Source organism: Zootoca vivipara, chromosome 3 (genome assembly GCF_963506605.1).
Source record: "Zootoca vivipara chromosome 3, rZooViv1.1, whole genome shotgun sequence".
NCBI classification, from domain to species: Eukaryota; Metazoa; Chordata; class Lepidosauria; order Squamata; family Lacertidae; genus Zootoca; species Zootoca vivipara.
In genome coordinates this window covers 77538733-77557055 of record NC_083278.1, presented here as the reverse complement: position 1 = coordinate 77557055, position 18323 = coordinate 77538733, and the positions used below count along the sequence as shown (strand labels likewise).

The window sequence follows — 18323 nt, the reverse complement described above, 5'->3', positions numbered from 1 at the left end:
TAGGGAGCTGGGTATGTTTAGCCTGGAGAAAAGAAGGTTAAGGGGTGATATGATAGCCATGTTCAAATATATAAAAGGATGTCATATGTCATATAGAGGAGGGTGAAAGGCTGTTTTCTGTTGCTCCAGAGCAGCGGACACGGAGCAATGGATTCAAACTTCAAGAAAGAAGCTTTCACCTAAACATTAGGAAGAACTTCCTGACAGTAAGAGCTGTTCGACAGTGGAATTTGCTGCCAAGGAGTGGGGTGGAGTCTCCTTCTTTGGATGTCTTTAAGTGGAGGCTTGGCAGCCATATGTCAAGAATGCTTTGATGGTGTTTCCTGCTTGGCAGGGGGTTGGACTGGATGGCCCTTGTGGTCTCTTCCAACTCTATGAATCTATGATTCTACACCAACTAAGAATGTGTTATCCCTTTGGTTGATAGTTTCCTTCGATGGTCTTGAGTATTTCTTAAGTTGTCCTATTATTTTATTTTTGCCTTTTTTACTGTAATTCAAATCTCAGATGTTTAAGATGAGTAGAAAACATTTAAATACATTAAAAAAACCTTTTCAGTATCCAGAATATACTCTCTTTACGTGCTTGCTCAAAAGTTCCAACTTATGTTTGAATGAGATGGAAGTAAATTGTTGGTTCTGGGTCACGATCACTTTTTGAAGGTACATATTAAAAGTGGATTATACATAAAAAGTCTTTAAAAAGCCTAAGGGAATGTGTGCACACGCACATGCATATATATAACATATATATACGCCACCACTCAATTCACCCTACCACTTGAGCAAGAAAAACTTACAAGAACTGTAGGTTAATTTTGAATAGGGAGCTACTACTAGCTAACTCAATCACTATAGAGCAAGTTTTCAGCCTGTTTTCCACTTCCTCACCCCACCCCACCCAAATCATGTAGTATGACAGTGTAGTCTGGCCCATAGGATGAGCCCTGAGTTGTTAAATATATATAATCAACCCCCAGTTTCCAAATTAAATTTTACTCAGATTACAGCTGGAAATATAAATTATGAAGGAGAAAACAGATTGGTAGCATAAAAAAGAAACAGAACACATTACTATCTACGGTAATATTCCAATTCTACAGCAATTTACCTACAGCAATTTACAGCCCACTGAATTTGGCAGACTTACATCTGAGCAGACATGTAGAGGATTGTCTAACATAGGCTACTTACAGCATAATCTTAAAAAGGATTCTCAAACTTTTTTTGTAGAAAGGAATGATCACACATGATGTTCAACAGATGATATGATTTCCTAAGAAATACTGGTAATCCCCATGTTTAACTTGTGGAATCAGGGGAGAGGATTGATGGGAAGAAGGATTTTCAAATTAGGTATAGCCATGTAGCCTTAAGCACACCTCTAGGGGAAGAGTATTGACCCTTGGCACATGGCATGTTAAACATGTAGGCAAAAGAACATTGGTGGAAATGGCAGGAAGATACAGTAGAAGTAAAAGGTGAGGACAGAGAGAGATTTCCAAGATACTCCTAGTTGACAGAAGTACTGGCAGCAGAATTCTAACTTGTGCTTGTAGAATGCTTGAAACATGTCAGTCAGGTCACTATGTAATGGGGAGGGGAGGCCACTGTGACAGGTACACTGGAGTTTTAAAGAGACACATTTTATTTTCAGGATTTTCTCCACATCATGCTCCTGAAAATTAAATATATTATAAGAGGGAACTTTGTGTATACCACAGTAGTAATTCAGGAACTAAACAGAAACTATTCACAACTTACCAGAGCCCCCGGAATTATTGGTTTAACCATATGAGTTCCAGCAACTGGACAATTCAATTCTGGGGTACGTGAACTAGCATAATAAAAAAAAAAACATGTCTAGTGTGAAGTTGCTTAGCACTGACACCATATTATAGCCCTAAATATAAGTATATGTATTAGTTACATAAAAATATATTGAGCCATTCAATTGTAATTTGATCCTCTTTAAGTTTTATACATTTTATAATCAACAGCTTTAGAATCATATTTCCATATTTGCATTGACAAACCTCCACTGAGATAATTCCTAGCATTTTAATATTACAAAGTAACAGAGTAATGCTGCAAATTGTAAATATCCCTCTAAACAGGGGTGCTGGGTATAGGGGGCAGAAGGGACTTCAGACCCTCAATATTGAGGGGGCCGCCACCCCCACCACCGGGTGAGTGCTCATCACCCATATATTGAGGGGGCTGACATCCTCTGTGTGCCCCCGCCCAGGAGCCGGATAGGGACAGGGATGAGCGAAGGCAAAGATCATCCTCCTGCCCCCTAGCCCCCGCCCAGCAGCCCAGGAGGCTGGGACCAGCGAGGGAGAAGATCAATGGGGGGGGGGAGTCAACACCCCTGCCTCTAAGCCAAGGAAAATAGGAAAATAAAAGTATGATTATTCATTAATTAAACTATCTACCATGCATTTATTCACATTCTGTTGACCTTGAACAGTATGAGAAACTCCCTGGTATTAAGCAAACCTGAACAGTGCTGCTAATTACTTCGAAAGTTCCATCATACCCAGAATGCAGCTCAGAATGAAGAGGTTTATTGCTTCCCTTCCTATATGCCCAATTAGAATGCTCTTAGATGAAGGAAGAAAATCATTATCTATAGGGGTGACACTGAGTCTATAGGGGTGACACTCAAGAGGGGGGAACAAACAGAAAAGATACTCAAGAAGTCCCCAGACTATAACAAATACAGGAAATCACAGCAAAGTCCAGCAGATGGGACCTCTATCAGTTAAACTGCCTAAGAGAATGTTCAGCTTAACGGATGGATATTGCAACACCCCTTAACAGGTTTGGAGCTGGCAATATTAATTTGACCAATAATAATTGTAACAACTCTGATAAGGTCCTGGACATATTTCCCTCTAAAAATAAAAATGACAACCCCCCCCCCACTTAGAAGGTGACCAAGATACTGATTATTCCATCAATCAGTCAGATCCCAATACTGTAGCAGAAATGATCAACCTGGTCTGCCTACCACAGGAAATACCTGCGAAATCAGATAATATAAGAGACGTTCCCAGTACTTTTGACTCATTTATTCCACTCAGATTTCTAACTCTGACCTATTAGCAGGCCTGACACAAAATCCTGTCACTGAGCGAATCATTCAGATCAGATCCCAGCTTCACAAAGCGGTGCAGGGTTGGCTGGGATCGGAGGAAGCGTGGCTTTTGCACCCTTCTCATGCTGCCCTGCCATGTCTTCACCATCGGGGAGTTGAGCCCTTTCCACACGTTCTTTTTAGGATCAGGAAAAGAAACTGTGGGAACAGCTAAGCCCTTGTATGTCATTCGAGAATGGAGGCAACTACCTGTTGTTGCACCCATAACCTAGGTTTAAGGTGCCATTTATTTATGAATATTTATTGAATTTTATTGAATTTATATATATATATCATGTTATATACCATTGTTCTCCCTCCCCTCCTCTAGACTTCCCTCAACTCCCCTTCTGAGTTATTTAGCTTTATTTATTGTATCCTGCTTTTCTTATATACAAGTTCCCTTATTTCCCTTATCATTTCTCTAAAATATTTGTTACTGAAATAAAGTTTGTGAACTTTTATTTGAACCCTGCCAGTGAATCCAGTCCATTTTGTTGTTTCAGCAAATAGACTAAATGGTTCCCAGACTCTTTTAAGTCCCTTTTGTCATTCTCTCGTAGTTTATCTGTTGGCTTAGCCAATTCTGCATAGTTCATCGATTTTTCTTGCCATTGTTCCTTTGATGGTATTTCTTCCGTCTTCCCATATTGTCCAATCAAGATTCTTGCCGCTGTTGTAGCATACATAAATAGTATCCATTTTTCTTTGGGCAGCTCTTGGTTTGAGATACCTAACAAAAAGGCTTCAGGGTGTTTAATAAAGTTCATTTTGAACATTTTTTTTCAATTCATTATATCTCATTTCCCAGTATTTTTAATACATTTGCATTTCCACAACATATGATAAAATGTTTCTTCTTTTTCCTTACATCTCCAGCATCTGTTGTTTTCTTTCCTAAACATCTTTGCCATTTTCACTAGGAGAATGGAGGCAACTACCTATGTTCAGCTCCTTTCCAACCCTCACTGGCTTTCCAAGAGACTTTCACTGGTCACTCCTGAGTGGCACCACTGGCAGGCAGGAGATGGAGATCCCAGGGTGTTTGATCTCAACTGGGAGAAAGCCTAATTGGAGGCTCCTGAAAAAGCATTATTTCCATCTGCAAGTCACTGTGGAAGAACTGTAACACCAATAACCTCCTGCAAAAGGACTTTTCTTCATCACAGACCTAATCTAACCTTTATCACACAGCTGTGAGGTAACAGGATAGAAATCTCTATGACAAAAGCTTATTATCCAAACCAAGATTATTTAAAGGACAATTTGTGTCATTGAACATGTCAACATTCTAACATTCCTCTCCATGTTTCCATGTGGCAGTTTGTCTTCTGTGTGTATAGCACGCCCATTAACAAATCAAATCAATATTCCACCTGCTCTATGGGTCCGGAAAAATTCTCAGTTCTCCTTGTTAACAAAAAACAAAAGGATTTCAGTACTGGCAAATTCCATTTTCTTTTCTTCTCCACACTCCCGTATTTTTTTCCTGCCTATCCCTCTTACCAACATGCACAGCAGACTGCCTCTGACAGAATGGTTTCTAACTATGTGTAACCCTAGGCTGTTTGCAGAAGGGGCTAATAAGAGGATCATTGAATTTATCACTGCCCAAGTCTCATAACTTTTCAAAGGGGGATATTGTTGTGCTGTAGCCACCATAAGGTGGGGAAACCTTTTCACTGAGTAACCAAGCTTAGTAAGGTAAAGGGACCCCTGACCATTAGGTCCAGTCGTGACCGACTCTGGGGTTGTGGCGCTCATCTTGCATTATTGGCCAAGGGAGCCGGCATATAGCTTCCAGGTCATGTGGCCAGCATGACAAAGCCACTTCTGGCGAACCAGAGTAGCACACAGAAACACTGTTTACCTTCCCGCTGTAGCGGTACCTATTTATCTACTTGCACTTTGACGTGCTTTCGAACTGATAGGTTGGCAGGAGCTGGGACCGAGCAACGGGAGCTCACCCTGTTGCGGGGATTCAAACCGCCAACCTTCTGATCGGCAAGCCCTAGGCTTTGTGGTTTAACCCACAGCGCCACCCATGTCCCTAACCAAGCTTAGTAGGAACGGTCTAATCACTAAAGGGACTGTATTGCCTGAAGAAGGGAGTGTGAGATTAGGGGCCTGAGTCTATACTGTGGGCGAAAGCCCAATAAAGCTGGAGTTAGAATCATAGAATGTAGAGTTGGAAGGGACCACAAGGCTCATCTAATCCAAGCCCCTGGAATGCAGCAATATTTTGCCCAATGTGGGGCTTGAACCCACAACCCTGAGATCAACAGCCTCATGCTCTAATAACTGAGCTAACCCCAGCGTAGACAATATAGCATGTATTGTCTTCAATCGGGGCTCATGTTTGAGCATATTCCCCATGGAGCCACCCCCCCCCCCCGGACAGCCCCACATCTGTGTTACACGTTTTTGCATTCCTTACCTTTTATCATCAATAGAACATAATGCAGAAATTTCCCATTCAGTAAATGCAGGCCCTTCAAAAACTAAACGTATCTAGACAAAGAAAAGATAACTTGGAATCACTCAAGCCCAAAGCTGCCAAAATCACTTTAATCAAATATTGGGAATGCTGGCACAAATTATTGTGTTGATTTCTGCATGAATTGGAATTTAGCAGTGAATTCTCCAGCCTACTTTTGTAAATTTTTGAAAGATATGACAGAGGAATGACCAAATTCTGGGATGTTCCTTGTTACTAGGGATGTGTCATTGTTTCCCACTGCCCCCACCAGACCTCCCTGCCCTTCGCAAGGGAGAAAATTGGGGCAGGCAAAAGTCACTTGACTTTTGTGGTGGGAATGTGTAAAGTTACAGTAACAAGGTGGTTCAAGGTTTGACCCAGTTCTACTTGGCAAATTAGGTCTTAGCCTATGTATGGACAGTAGTCTTAAACATGAAGTACTTACACCAGTTCTTGCAGTAAATAGAATATAATGTCCTACTGCAGTCTCATATCTGAAAAAACAGTAAAAAACAAGGTGCTCATTAACAAAGGCAAAACCCTTCAGAGTTTTTCGATGTTAATGAGCACACGCACACCTCTATACTATACATGCAGCTTGTGATTTAAATATCTTGGCTTCCTTGAGGAACCCTGGTCTGATCAATTAGATATTCATTGCTTCCTCAAAGAATTACTGTATCCAGATGTCTGCTTTATCTGTTGATATCTGTTGGATTTTTTGGCCTGTTTCCCCTGCTCAGGTATGAATTGAATAAAACAACAAAGAAGCAGAAAATATTTGAAGGCCTCTCTGCTGATCTCACATGATAAGGCAGTCCCAGGGATGTCCTGGGAGGACATCCCAGAGACCACTGATCCTTCTCTGAGGGTAGAGAGAGGTCTGTTGTGAGAGTTCCCACACTGCTGTCATGGAAAATTCTATTCCTTGCCTTCCAACCCTACAAGCTCCAGTGTTTGTAGATGCAAAGAGGGTGCATGCTGAGGGCAGTCTGGTGATAGCATGTTTCCAATGAATGGATCCATAGCATTCTCCACCCCCTGACATGCTTCTGAAATAGGGAAAATATATGCTAGCCCTGTGTGCATGCAGTTTCCCTTCCACTGGAAATAACGGGAGGGAATTTGGCTGCAAAAATAAAAACCAGGAATAACAGCAGGAGGGAAAATGCCACTCTGTACTCACTTCTGCCATGCCAGCACAAGTATAACAGAGAACTAACTGGATAAGATGCTTTGCCTGCTTTAGTTCATCTCTGCCAACATGGTAACATGGTTCCATTAATAAACCTATTCACTACAGACAAATAATGTATCTTAGTAAGGAGTCAGGTCCTAACATATCTTAGCAACAAAGATCTCCGAACCTTGCAGAGCGAGTGTATTGTTTGCCAGAGGACCTTCCCTTCACCTAATTTGTCAGCAGCCCTCCATGTCTGAGAGTGGGCACACTGGCTGTGCTCACTTTCACTATGCCCACCACTGGCATGCAACCCTCAGAGGGGATTCCAAATGCGGCTCTCAGACTGAGTAGAGTGAGCAAACCAAGGTAACGGCCCCTGGACGACCGGCTGTCTGTTACTCTTCTTTTCACAAGATGCAACCTGCACTCACCATGAGGGCCGCTCGCTACCCTGAGCCATGACCCCCACCCACCTCCTCGTTTCTCCTCTCGCACCCTTAAACCTGCATCTCTGGCATCCCCTTCCCAACCCGCTCAGCCCCCTGGGCCATCCTTCTCTCCCGCACCTCCACACTGCCCAGCATCCCTTCAACCAGAGGCAGAGCAGCAGGGGCTTGGCCCACACAAGCGGGGACAAAAAGCGCGCCATCAGCGCTGCCGAAAGAACGGCCCCAAACCGCCGTTAGCAACCGACGCTGCCTCGCGCTCGCTCTGCGTCTACCAATAACAGCGCGGATGGCCACACTGGGGCGAGCGAGTAGCGCGCCGTCCCGCCAGCTGAGGCGAGATCCCGGGCGACTGCGTTTCCCAGCATGACCCGCGGTCATTTCACGGCGAGACTGCGAAGTTAGCCGCGCGACACTATGGGCAGCGTAGTTCCTTCTATATATGGACACGAAGCGCCGGCATTTAACATATTATGCAGATGAAGGGGCGGGCCTCCTGACACGCGTAGGAGCAGGATGCCAAAGGGAGGCCGGTAGGCGGCAGCAGGAGCCGGAGAGGGATGCGGCAACTGTGAGGGAAGGCGGGGATGAGGTAGCCGTCGCCGGCGGATTCGGGCGCGCCGCTTCCTCCTCTGCTCCTCGCATGTGCCTTAAGAGCAATACGGGAACCTTCGCCTGCGGGAGCCATGTCTGAAAGCGGCTCCACGCCCGCCGCGGCCGCGGCCGCCACCATCCTCAACGGCGGGGCCGCCTCCCGGCACCCCGGCAACAAAGTGGCCGTGGTGTTGGGGGCACAATGGGGCGACGAGGGCAAAGGGAAAGTGGTGGACTTGCTGGCGCAGGACGCGGACATCGTCTGCAGGTGCCAGGTGAGGAGCCGGGCGGGCCGAGTCACCTTGAACTCTCCCGGAGGCGCACGCGGGGAGGCGACGGGCCGCAGAGAGAGCGAGAGCGGACCCCCCGCGGCTCTTCCCGCCGCCGCCTCGGTTTCTATAGTAACTGCCGCGCTCAGGCCAGGCGCCGCGCATTTTACCCGCCGCCGTCTAACCAGCTGGCCGTCAGGGCGAGCCTCTCCCCTTCGTTCCCCCCATAGCCGGTTCTTCCCGCTTCCTCCATTGTTGTGACTGAGCTGGGCTGCTTCTTCTTTGCAAGCGCCTGGAGCCGCCGAGCCGCCTCCCCACCCTGCTGACGACGGTGCTTTGTGACGGACGGCAGTGGGGAAGGACTGCAGCGACCTGTTCCTCCCTCCCCAGCCCCCGTCTTTCTTTTATCTCTCTACTCTGACGGTTACGGCCATTTCCCGCCGTCCGCTTCTTTTTCTCTTCGGGCAGCCCTGCAGTACAGCAGCGGCAGCTCTTTACTCAGGCTAACGAAATGCAGCGGCGGAAAAGAGGCGGCTGAACGAGCTGCTGGCAAGGCCTTGGCCAGCTCCTTCTCCAGGAGGCTGTTGTCTTCCTTGAGGCTCCATCATGAGTTTACTGGCGGGAGGAGAGGTTAATCTCAGGTGTTCAGCTGTTGTGTTGCCTGCCCAAAATAAGAAACAAACGTCCTCCTGTTTTCTTCACCTCTGTGTGATACTTGATGTCTAAAGCAGGCACCCCCAAACTTCGGCCCTCCAGATGGCCTAAGTTTGGCGATGCCTGGTCTAAAGGCAGAGATCCTGGCTTCTCTCTTTTTCTCCCTCTTCTTATGGTCAATCTGGTATAGCTAATTTCTTCCAAGTACATGGATAATGATGTTTAAATAATACAGGTAATGGTAAGATACTAAATTCAGTTGAAAATTCCTTTTAAAAGGTCTGTTTTCTTTCATTAAGTGATTTTGATGGAAACGGATAATCCGAAGAACAGGTAATGGCCTTGCAGTCTCTATCAGAATTGGAACCGAGACTACCTAGGATCCAAAGTGCACCATGTGCATACCTAAAACTCTGCTTTGCATACACAAAACATGGCTTGTTTTCATCTTACTAATGCAGCCTCTTACCTACACAGTCTTAGGATTCTCCAGTCTTCAGAAGGGCAGGGGAGGGGTGGAGAAAGCAGGAAGCTCAAGAGGTGGTGATGCAAAGTGCCCTGTTGAATCCATAAAAGTTCACACACAATTCTTTGGGTGCTTTGTTTCTAAATTGTAGTCTGTGTATTTCAGAACATGCTCAGGTTAGAAGTGGTTTCTCAATCTTTAACAATGAAATAGGAATTCTGTGCTTAGGAGTTGAAAAAAATCAAAAGGCTTGCCATACCTAGACTACTTAGAAAAAACTAAGGCTGCCATATTGTTGTTTTTAAGAATCTGAATCAACTGCTTTGTACATGACAGTTCTCTTATACAGATGTAAAAAAGAAAGTATGTGCATAATCCTGTGTACATATATTTGCCACAAATACTGATGGGTTGTATTCAGCTAAGTTCTACTCAAAAGTAGATCAACTTGACGTTAATGAACCTACATTAGTCATGGCTGTTTACTCTGAGCAGGACTTACTTTGAATACCTACCACCCCATATTTAGTGTCTTACTTGAAAACTATGGATCTGTCCGCTTTGTTCCCTTTCCCAGATATGCATTCTCCTAGAATGCATTATCCCAAGCTGTAGGGTAGGTAGATGGATGAGATAGAAAGCTACTTTGTACCAAGTCTGACCTTAGCATTGTTGACACTGGTTAATAAGGTGTTTTCAGGAAGCCTTCCTCAGCCTAGCTTTGAAGATACCAGTGATATCTGGCATGCATATGCTGTACCCAGGGGCAGTACGTCCCATTTCGCCACTCAAGGTGCTGCCGCCATCAGTGCCAATTTGGGGGTGAGATTATGCCCAATGTGGTGGTGGCGCTTCTCTGCTTCTGGTAGAGGTGGCAAGGCACCCAGGCTGCGGTGTTACTCTGCCTAGTGGCCGGGCCGGCTCTGGCTCTACCACTGAACTATGGCCCTTCTTTTCAGGTGGAAATCTATCACCTGACTATCCTGGGTTATTAACAACAGTATCCAATAATGTAAATTCACCCTATTTTACTATGGCCTGAAAATCTGGAGGAGTGACGGCTTAGGCTGCAACCCCTTTACTCTAAGTGAGAAAATGGGACTACAGTAAATTGTAAATTATGCCTGACTATATTTATTTCCCTGTGTTTATGTACTTGTTGACCAGATCTTACCAGATCTGTTGAAGCCAATAAGAAGCTACATTAAGGCAGATGAAGCAACATTTTGAAAAGTGAGTTGCTGACCCATGCTCTTCTCTAAAAGATAATATGTTTGTGTAGTCAGGGCCTTCTCAAGCAGCTTTGCCGCGCAGTGCCCTCCTGCTGGCCCTGGCGCCCCGCACCACCGAGACTACCCCTAGAGCCGGGCCTGTGTGTAGTTTAACTAGGACTTAAGAGTTGGGGGGACAGGGAAGCACCAATCTTTCTGTGTGATTCTTGAGAACTACCAGTCCTAAAGTTCCTTGTGTATTGACTGGTGGGAGAGACAAAACACCACAATAATTGCTGACATTGATCCGAGGGACAATGAAAGCCAGTGTTGCTGGTAGGATTAATGGGCCCCAAATATATGTGAATAAATGTCCACTTAATATGCTACGGTTCAGTTACATGTCATTAGTATTATTAAATTTATTACCCTTCACCAGAAGAGTTACAGCAATTTAAAATTCAGAATTATAAACATTTGGAACCAATTACAGAATAGGTCCGGTACTGAAAACACACACCTTGGGTGTTAAAGGCCAGGGTAAAGAGGTACATCTTCAACATTTGCTGAAAGCTGTAAAAGAAAGCAGATGCACCTCTGGGGGAAAGAATTCCATCACTTAGGGGCTGCCACAGAGCATGCCTTTTCTCACCCCCAACTTCTGAGGGAAGAACTACCTAGATGCCGCTCTCTGCAGATCTTCACAAGGGGGCGGGAGCCTGTAGAGGAAACAGTCCTTCACATACCGTATTTGAAGTCATTTGTAGTATTAACCTAGCATGAAAACAAACAAACTGGTAGCCCAGAAACAACTGTTTTAGAACATGGTAACACAGACAATAATCTGCCTGCTGCATTTTGAACCCATTGAAGTTTCTGAGTTTTCCTCAAGGGCAGCCCTCATAAAGATACCGTGTTTCTCCAAAAAAAAAAGGAGACATACCCCCAAAATAAGCCATAACCCGAAAATAAGCCATACCCTGAAAATTAGCCATAGTGATAGGCAGTTTAACCTTGTAGGTTAAACTGTACCATATTTAATAAAAAAATGAGACATCCCCGGAAAATAAGCCACCGTGGGGTTTTTTTTATTATAGGAAAAATAAATATAAGACGGTGTCTTATTTTTGGAGAAACACGGTATCTTTTGCAAACTGTCAGTGACTGGCAGAAGCTGAAAAAAAAATAGCAAGTCTTAACATTTATAAAAAGCTGCACTGTTAGGTAAAGGTAAAGGGACCCCTGACCATTAGGTCCAGTCGTGACCGACTCTGGGGTTGCGGCGCTCATCTCGTGTTATTGGCCAAGGGAGCCGACGTACAGCTTCCAAGTCATGTGGCCAGCATGACAAAGCTGCTTCTGGCAAACCAGAGCAGCACACAGAAACACCGTTTACATTCCCGCTGTAGCGGTACCTACTGTATTTATCTACTTGCACTTTGACATGCTTTCAAACTGCTAGATTGGCAGGAGCTGGGACCGAGCAACGGGAGCTCACCCCATCGCAGGGATTTGAACCGCCGACCTTCTCATCGGCAAGCCCTAGGCTCAGTGGTTTAACCCACAGCGCCACCCACGTCCCTGAACTGTTAGCTACTTTGGGGCAAAAACAGTTAAGATCCTGGCTTTTTATCTGTCTAGCATGAACTTGCAAGATAAATAAGGTTTGAGAAATAACCCATGAAAAATACTAGAAAAATAAAATTTTCAAGTAAATTGATCACTTGAGAAAGAAGGGAAAAGATTGAAAGGCTAATACACTTTTGTTAGGACAACCAAAAAGTGTAAAATGGTTGGCAAACTTTGTAGAACACTTCTTCATGTTGAATGTTAAGGGCATAAGAAAAGCCGGAATTCGAGCAAAGGCCTATCTAGTCCAAGTATTCTGTTCTCACAGGATTCTGTTTTGCAACAACATTGGAAGACCACAAGTTCCCACCTCTGGCTTCAATAATAGTCCTATTCACAGAAATCTGATAGTAAAACCTTAACAATTCTCATCCCAGTTTGTTCTATTAAAATGGTGGTTTCCAATGCCTGCTTTTGATGGAACAACTTTCAGATAAGGAGAAAGCAAATTAGATTATTTGCTGAAGTGATAACATATTGCCAGTGTTACAATACAGTACAGCATATGCTGCACGTTGTTTTTTTGTTTGCTTGAAATGAAAATGTATAAATGTGTACATTTGATAATCTGGTCATAAAGTGTGTCTAAAAATCAGTGTGGTGAGTCTGATTTCTACTGAAGTGCAATTAAAGGCTAAACGTTGAAGTCTGTTTAACTGTTGAAATAGGGAAAAAGAACCACACATCAGTTTCTCATTGAGCAACATTCTGTGTTTTCTTACACAGATCACATACTACCAAGTCATCGGCTATATTACTTCATAAGCATATTTTTTCTCCTATTCATCTTTACAGAACCATTGCACCTTAGGCTATGAGGGGTTATTAGCATTAGGAACAAGTAGAGTAGAGATGTGAAGGCCTGGAAAAATTGCAGGCAAGCGGTGGGTTTAAAAAAATCTGTCTGCCCTGCCCCCAACCACCACATCTCTAACCCTGAGCATCTCTTCATATTATGCTTTGCTTGTTTGCAGCCATCATTGGAAAGAAATGATAGCTGTTGCATTTGTGTATATAATGGGCAAATTGTAATTTGGACAGAGTTGGATGCCACAGAACAAGTCCAATGGAGCGCTGTTTGATCCTTCTGTACTGGATTGGTTTCAATTAATGTGGTCTGAGGATGTGGCAAGCTGATTGGAAAATATGCAACTACCGTAACCACCTGCCCCTTTCACCTTTGACTGTCTTGGCTTCTTGGACTTAGCTATAGGGGGTTGATTAGGTGTGTCTGAGAATTAATGCTTCCCTGGAGGAGAGCAAGTAGTACCCGCCTTGAAGTGGTGCATTAAAAAGTGGTCTTTAAATAGACCTCCCTGCAGTCAGATGTGTTGGACAACTATCACCCAGTAGCAAATATCCCCTCTTTGGGCAAGGTGCTTGAGAGTGTTGTGGCACAGCTTCAGATATGTTTGGGAGAAAGAGATGGCTTGGATCCATTCCAGTCTGGCTTCAGGCCCAGTCATAGCAATGAAACTGGCTGATGACATTTAGTTGCAGAGATGTGGGAAGTGCAACCCTTCTTGTTCTTCCTGATCTCAGTGGCCTTGATACTGTTGACCATGGTATTCTTCTGGAGCTTCTCAGGCAGGTTGGAGTTGAAGGCACTGTTCTTCAGTAGCTCTGCTCTTACCTCCAGGAATAGTTTCAAAAAAAGTTGTTCTGTGGTGTCCTGCAGGGTTTCATCTTGTCCCACATGCCCTTGAAGAAACATCAACTGGTCCAAAATGCAAAGGCCAAACCACTTGTTGGAGTTCCATTTATAACTCATATAATTCCTATTTTAAAACACCTACATTGGTTGCCAGTTCATTTTTATACATCATTTAGGGTGCTCACACTAGAGTTTAAAGCCTTAAATGACTTAGGCCCCAAATATCTGAACAGCTGCCTCCTCCTCAACAGACACACTCTGGTGTTAAGATCAGAACACTGGGCCCTCTCGGTAGTTCTTCTGCCCCCAAAAGCTGAGGTGGTGAGGTACCCTGAGAAAAAGCATTCTCTGTGGCAGCCACCCACAGAGGGGTTTGTGGCACCTTCATTTTGCAGATTTTATCATACGCGTAACCTGATCTTTGACTTTTTGTCTCTATCATCCTACCTATCTACTTATCTATATAGGATCCAAAGCTGGGGTATAAATAATAAATTATTATTATTATTATTAAACACTTGCCTATGTTCATATAAAGTAGATGGGTGGACAAAAATTATCAGGTGCCAAAGACTTAGTGAATTGGGCAGACTGCCTCATGAGTAAGCATGCTTTATTTCTGTGACATCAGAGGAACTGGCTTTGAAGTCCAGTTGCTTTCAAATTAGCATGTGAGCATGGGAAAATATGAGGTTTCTTTTTAAAATAATTTCTTTTTTTAATAAAAAAGTGTGTTAATTTGATTTGAAGTATGCCTCCAACAGTGTGCAGAACTGGTGCATGGTTTTCTGCTGCACTGAACCAATGTGGTTATATGTTCTTAAGTGGAATCAGTTGCCATCTTCATGCACCACTTTAACTTTCTCAGGTTGTTAAATTATGAGCCTCAACTGTAGTTTTCATTGGTGTTTCTTTTTTGGAAAAATTACCTTAATTTGTATAGGAAAATTATCAAACTTGTGAAAAGTAATTTTCATTTTTCATTGGAAAATGGTCTGATGCCAGTGATTTAAATTATCAGGCTTATTTTCCTTGTATCTAATAAATGAAAGCAACAATTTCACAACTGCCAGGTTTGCCTAATTTTTATGTGCAATTAACATCCATTCATTTTTGCTAATGAACTTAGGAAATGGGAAAAGCTCGTCATCACGGGTAGCATTATGCAGTCGTTTGAGGGTGAAACAGATCCAATAGCTCACATTAATCCATTTGCTAATCACATTCTCCTTGTATGAGCTATGTGGCTCAGGGTCCCTTCAAAACTGATACAAATATCACAGATTTGGAGTGATCAGACTGCTCAGCTGGATAGGATACCATTACAGTATCTTAAGTTAAAAATAGAAATGATTTTAATTCTAAACACTTTTGTGTAAACTAACAAACAAACTTCTTTTCTTAGGTAGTTTACTTCTAGGTATCCTAAGGGCTTCCAATGTGTAGATTTTTTTCTTTTATGAGTCCCAGTGATTACATCTGCAGTTTTTTAAAAAGCCTCTCTTTCTACCTGTCAGATTATTTGATCATATATGATTGCAAACAACAGTGTAGTGGTAAAATAATCTTTGTAATGTACCATGCCAGAAATCAACAGGCTTTCTTGCAGTAAAGTGTTAATTTGTTAAAATATTATCTCATTTTTCCTTTGACATGTTTACTTAACTAGACAGCATGCATAGCAGTTAAGATACTTTAGGATTATCAGCTTGTGGTCAGGGATTGCATTCATGTCTGAAACATTATCTGAGCAATTGGCAATTCTTTTTTTAAAAATTGTTTCTTCCATAACTGCAGTCTATTTTGTGTATAAAACTTCACTGTTTTTCTGCAAATGGTGTGAAGGGAATATATTGAACCCCAAGGCATCTAGACTTTTGCTTCTTCTGGTGCCCCTTCATCTGCCAACAGAGGCTATGAGGGATGTTAGCAGCAGCCCAGTGAAGAAGCGGCAGCTTTGAGGGATGTAACATCTAGTTGACTCAGCAGGTTTCAGAAGTGAGTGGAAGTTGGAACATGAAAGAGATGGGGGGAACATATTTACATATTTAACCAATCTTAGTAACTATTATCTATTTCATAGTGTTTTAATTATTTTTAAATGTTATGTTGCCTTAAGTGGTCATGACATAAGCCTGGGGTCTCCAAACTTACCGGGCTTTGGGCCGGTGCCTGCAGCGCCGATCGTGCGGCGGACTGGAGGGCAGGGGAGTGCGCGCCCATACACGTGTGCACACGCTATTTCTGGCACACTTCCGGATTGCAGGAGCACTGGAAATAGCTGGTGCGCATGTGCACGGGCCTTCTCCGACCCGGAAATGCGCCGGAAATGATGCTTGTGCATGCGCGCAATCTATTTCTGATGCTCCTGTGACCTGGAAGTGGGCAGACGCACCATGCCACGCTGGTAAGAGCGGGCGGCGGCAGCGGAGTGTGTGTGTGTGCCACGGGCTGGATAAATGATCCCTTTGGGCCGTATCCGGCCCGCAGGCTGTAGTCTGGGGATGCCTGGCATAAGCACTACAAGTAAAATAAATAAATGGGTTTCTAATCATTCTGAGATAGGATTTAGAATTTGGCTGCTTGGGAAAACCTGGATTTAAAGCTTGTTCTGAAGTCTGATCCTGTTCCATTTCATGGAAAATACTCTTAACTTTTTCAACAGAAATTTACTAAGAGAGTGTAGTTGTGATCCATAGGCTTGGCTAAGATTTCACATGTGTCCTTTCAGCTGCAGCCTTCAGGAGACTTGATACTTAGTATATCCATAATAAGCGTAGCTAATGTGATTTATAGATGTGCATGGTTGAAGTTGCGGTGCAGCTCATACTAGAATAGTTATAGTGCTCCTCTGGATTTGACACATGTTATGCAGCCTGTCATTTCTACTCCTCTTCTAACTATTTACTATATTAGGCTGCTTATGTGGGAATGTAGAGACCAGGGGACCGAAAGGATTCTAGAATGTTGCCTAAGACTCTGCTAGTTTTGATGCTGTGTGATTGTTTTCCACATGGCTATCATAATTATTTGTCTGGGAGCATAGTTTGAGCAGCGGTTGGTGGGTGACATTGGTGGCGGACTTGTCTTTCCCCTTCTCCTCCTCTACTGTGTGCACTCCGAAAATCTAAATGCAACTCATTGGCCCAGTTTGCATGCCACATTAAACCATAGTTAAAATAAGCTATGATTTAATGTGAAGAATCAGTGTGCTTCTGCCCATTGCTGAAATCTCAGGCACCTGTGTCAGGGAGAAAAGTACCCACAGTCTTGTTTGCTTGGGGAAACCCACATTCACATGTGACAACAAGACAGAGAGTTGTTTCCTCCCTGACATGGCAGCAGTTGGAATGGAGGAGCAGGGGCGAACTTTGATCTTTCAGAATTTAGTGGCGCCCTCTGCAAGGCCAAAATTTGGCACCCCATGCATCTCACCTTCTGTTCTGCTCAATTCACTATGTCATAGTTGCAATGCTTTGCAGCGGCCACTATGCTAGGTGGCCAGTGTGGCAGAATCTGTCACACTGCCCTAAATCCGTCTCTGGAAGAAGGAATAAAAGTTCCATTATTTCAGTAGCATGCACTAGCTTATTTTAATGCTGCTCTGAGCCCCAAGAAGGAAGTGCAGGATAAAAATTCATTAAACAAATAACTATTAATAGGAAGTACAAGCATGTTGGCTTGCAAAATTCTTGAGGGAAATCCATATCCCAAAAAACCACTTTAGAGGAGTAGAGAGGATCTGCTTCCATTTGCCCACACATGGTAATTGAGGCAGGGATTTTAGCCCCATGCAACTGCTCAGAAAAAGTAATTTCTGAATGAATTTGTTCCTGTAATTTATACCTCTTTTTCTAACAGGTACATTCAAGGCAGCTCAACACAGTATCTGCGAAACTCTTTCTGTGACAGAAGCAAGTGCACACATGCCAACTCTTATTTAAGCTAGTATTTGGAGTGGGGAAGGCAGGCAGATTCCCTTCCCCAAATGTAAGATTTTTAAAGAGATCCTTGTTTCCCAGGAACCCATTCTGGCTTTCTTCTTGCTGCATGTGCCCAGTGTGGTTCGATGCCGGAGACCCACTTTACTAAAGGGAGATAATACTGGAGACTGATTCCCCACCCCACCACTCCCACCCCAGAAGTTGAATGTATGAAATGCCTGCACAGTTTCAAGTAGCTCAAACTATTCATCAGCAAGAGAAACTGGTATATTAGGTTACTGCTAGGAAAGAAGTTCAAGTAAGGACATGAACTTTGTAGCTTTTTTGGATGAGCAACTCTAGAGAGACTTGAGAAACATTTCTTATTCTTGAATGTAAGAAATAGAACATTTCTTATTTGTATAAAATGTTTTCAATTTTAAAAGATAATATGGGATCAAATGATAGCATTACAAATTCAGATCAATGTTGTTTAAACTTGGAATCCAAAGTTAGTCTTTTTGAGATTCCTGAAAATAACATTGGTATTGATTTACTGTCTAGGCACTGATACAGTATAAGGGATTCCTGATCACTAATTTCCTTAAGAAAGGGATGCTTGTGGAATTCCCTCCCCACAGAGGCGTGGCTGTTACTTTCATTTACTGTTGTTG

At 43.4% G+C, this 18323-nt stretch overlaps 2 protein-coding genes across 3 annotated transcripts in view; one reads left to right on the top strand and one right to left on the bottom strand.

The window, feature by feature from the left end:
• CATSPERE (catsper channel auxiliary subunit epsilon) overlaps nt 1–7630 on the bottom strand; it is a 62585-nt gene extending 54955 nt beyond the window's left edge. The window contains exons 1-4 of the mRNA XM_060273275.1: nt 7370–7630; nt 6066–6161; nt 5579–5652; nt 1764–1836 (exon numbers count right to left, since the gene is read on the bottom strand). Coding sequence (XP_060129258.1) covers nt 1764–1836; nt 5579–5652; nt 6066–6161; nt 7370–7630 — 504 coding nt within the window. The remainder of the gene's footprint in view (nt 1–1763; nt 1837–5578; nt 5653–6065; nt 6162–7369) is intronic.
• A 140-nt stretch (nt 7631–7770) lies between these two features.
• The window catches only part of ADSS2 (adenylosuccinate synthase 2), a 40455-nt gene continuing 29902 nt past the window's right edge, over nt 7771–18323 (top strand). The window contains exon 1 of one of the 2 annotated variants that reach the window (XM_035108346.2): nt 7771–8118. In XM_035108346.2, coding sequence (XP_034964237.1) covers nt 7936–8118 — 183 coding nt within the window. In that variant the 5' untranslated portion in view covers nt 7771–7935. The remainder of the gene's footprint in view (nt 8119–18323) is intronic. The other variant, XM_035108344.2, reaches the window with a different exon arrangement.